The following is a 1,717-nucleotide window of genomic DNA, read 5'->3' on the forward strand; positions in this document are numbered from 1 at the left end:
TGGTAATTAATTTTAAAGTTCTAAACAAACAATAGTTGGACTTTTTCACACAGGTAAAATTACTTTTCTGGAATTAGATTTTCTGTTATTTCAATAATTCTTTTTTCATGATCACACCTTTTAGAATCTTTTTGTATTATTATAGTTAAATACAGAAATATTATAAGTTAAAGGTGGTAAGTTTAGCATAGTTGCGTGGCTAATTGTATCTAACGTCCTATTCACATTGAATTAGCAATATAATGAATATTTTATTGACAATAATGCAATATAAAAAAATCTTAATGTACCTTATAATGTAAAGAATCTATCTATAGATTCACAAGTATGATAATAAAACCCGTATGTATATTTCCATTTAGACCTTTAACCCCAACTCTATATATATCTTAAAATGTAGATATCGTGCTTCATTCCAAACTCTAGCATTTTCATCCAAAAAATGGTATCGGTTGCTTTAAAAAAAATTATTACTACAATCGTTTTGATATGTAGTCTATTATGTTGGCTTTCTTACCTTTTCCTTTCCGTATATGCACTCACATTTCAAACACCTAACCCAAAAGATTTGAAGTTTTTAGGTGAAGCCCACACCTATAACATCACCGCCATTACGTTAACGAGTGATCTCCTTGTCCCGAATTCGGCTGCGGGTCGAGTTCTTTACAACAAACCCGTCACCTTTCGAGACACCGGGAAACAAAACCCAGCCAGTTTTAATACTTCATTTTCATTTTCGATATCCACACTCAACCCGAATTCAATTGGTGGTGGTTTGGCTTTTGTTATAACACGTGATGATGAAGCAATTGGTGATGCAGGTGGAAATTTGGGTATTTTACCATGTGACGTCTGTGTTGAATTCGATACGTTCCAAGATCTCGAATTCGATGACGTCAGTGGAAATCATGTTGGTTTTAATATCAATTCAATGATTTCAAAGAAGGCTGTGGATTTAGATGTGATTGGACTAAGTTTACGAAGTGGTAAGGTGGTGAATTCCTGGATAGATTATTCGGGCTCAACCAAGCAATTGGACGTGTTTATTTCGTACGGTGAAATAAAACCCACAAAACCAGTTTTATCTGTCACAGTAGATTTATATCAGTACTTGGAGAATAACATGTTTGTTGGGTTTTCTGGATCAACTGAAGGAAGCACGGAGATACACAGGATCATTTCTTGGAATTTCACTTCATTTTTTGATCAAACACAATTACTTGGTCCAGTGTGGTCCCCACCACGGCGGTCCATGGCTCCAACCAAATCGATTGCAATCGTATCAGGTTCATATAGTCCAACTGGACTAATTGCAGCTCCAACAGGACCAACACAGACCAAATGCCATGGCATGATGTGTAGCCTAGTTGTAAAGGCCGTAATTGGTGTTGCGGTCACCATCTCTGTAGCACTAGTTGCATACTGGCAAAATGGTTCCATCAAAATCGTTTTCAACAACTTTTGCTGCTCGGTCAACCAATTTTATAATCGTATTTAGTTTTTTTTAGAGTGATTTCATATTTTATTTACATTTTCGTACCACATAGTGTGAAATAAGTTAAAAGTCAAGACGTTGTGTTTTTTATTAGAAGAATGATAAACTTAGTCAAGAGAATACGTTTATAAGTTTATTATATGTTTACAAAGTTACTTGAATTAATTGTATATATACTCTTTTATAGTGAATTTTCTTATTTATATTTTGGTTCGAGTACTT

At 34.2% G+C, this 1,717-nt stretch overlaps 1 protein-coding gene across 1 annotated transcript; it reads left to right on the forward strand.

Moving 5' to 3' along the window:
* Positions 1-442: 442 nt before the first annotated feature.
* Positions 443-1,498, forward strand: LOC139864650 (L-type lectin-domain containing receptor kinase VIII.1-like). The gene has a single exon (XM_071853227.1). The coding sequence runs from the start codon at positions 443-445 to the stop codon at positions 1,496-1,498; it is 1,056 nt and encodes a 351-aa protein (XP_071709328.1).
* The last annotated feature ends 219 nt before the right edge of the window (positions 1,499-1,717 follow it).

This window comes from Rutidosis leptorrhynchoides, chromosome 8, assembly GCF_046630445.1.
Source record: "Rutidosis leptorrhynchoides isolate AG116_Rl617_1_P2 chromosome 8, CSIRO_AGI_Rlap_v1, whole genome shotgun sequence".
NCBI classification, from domain to species: domain Eukaryota; kingdom Viridiplantae; phylum Streptophyta; class Magnoliopsida; order Asterales; family Asteraceae; genus Rutidosis; species Rutidosis leptorrhynchoides.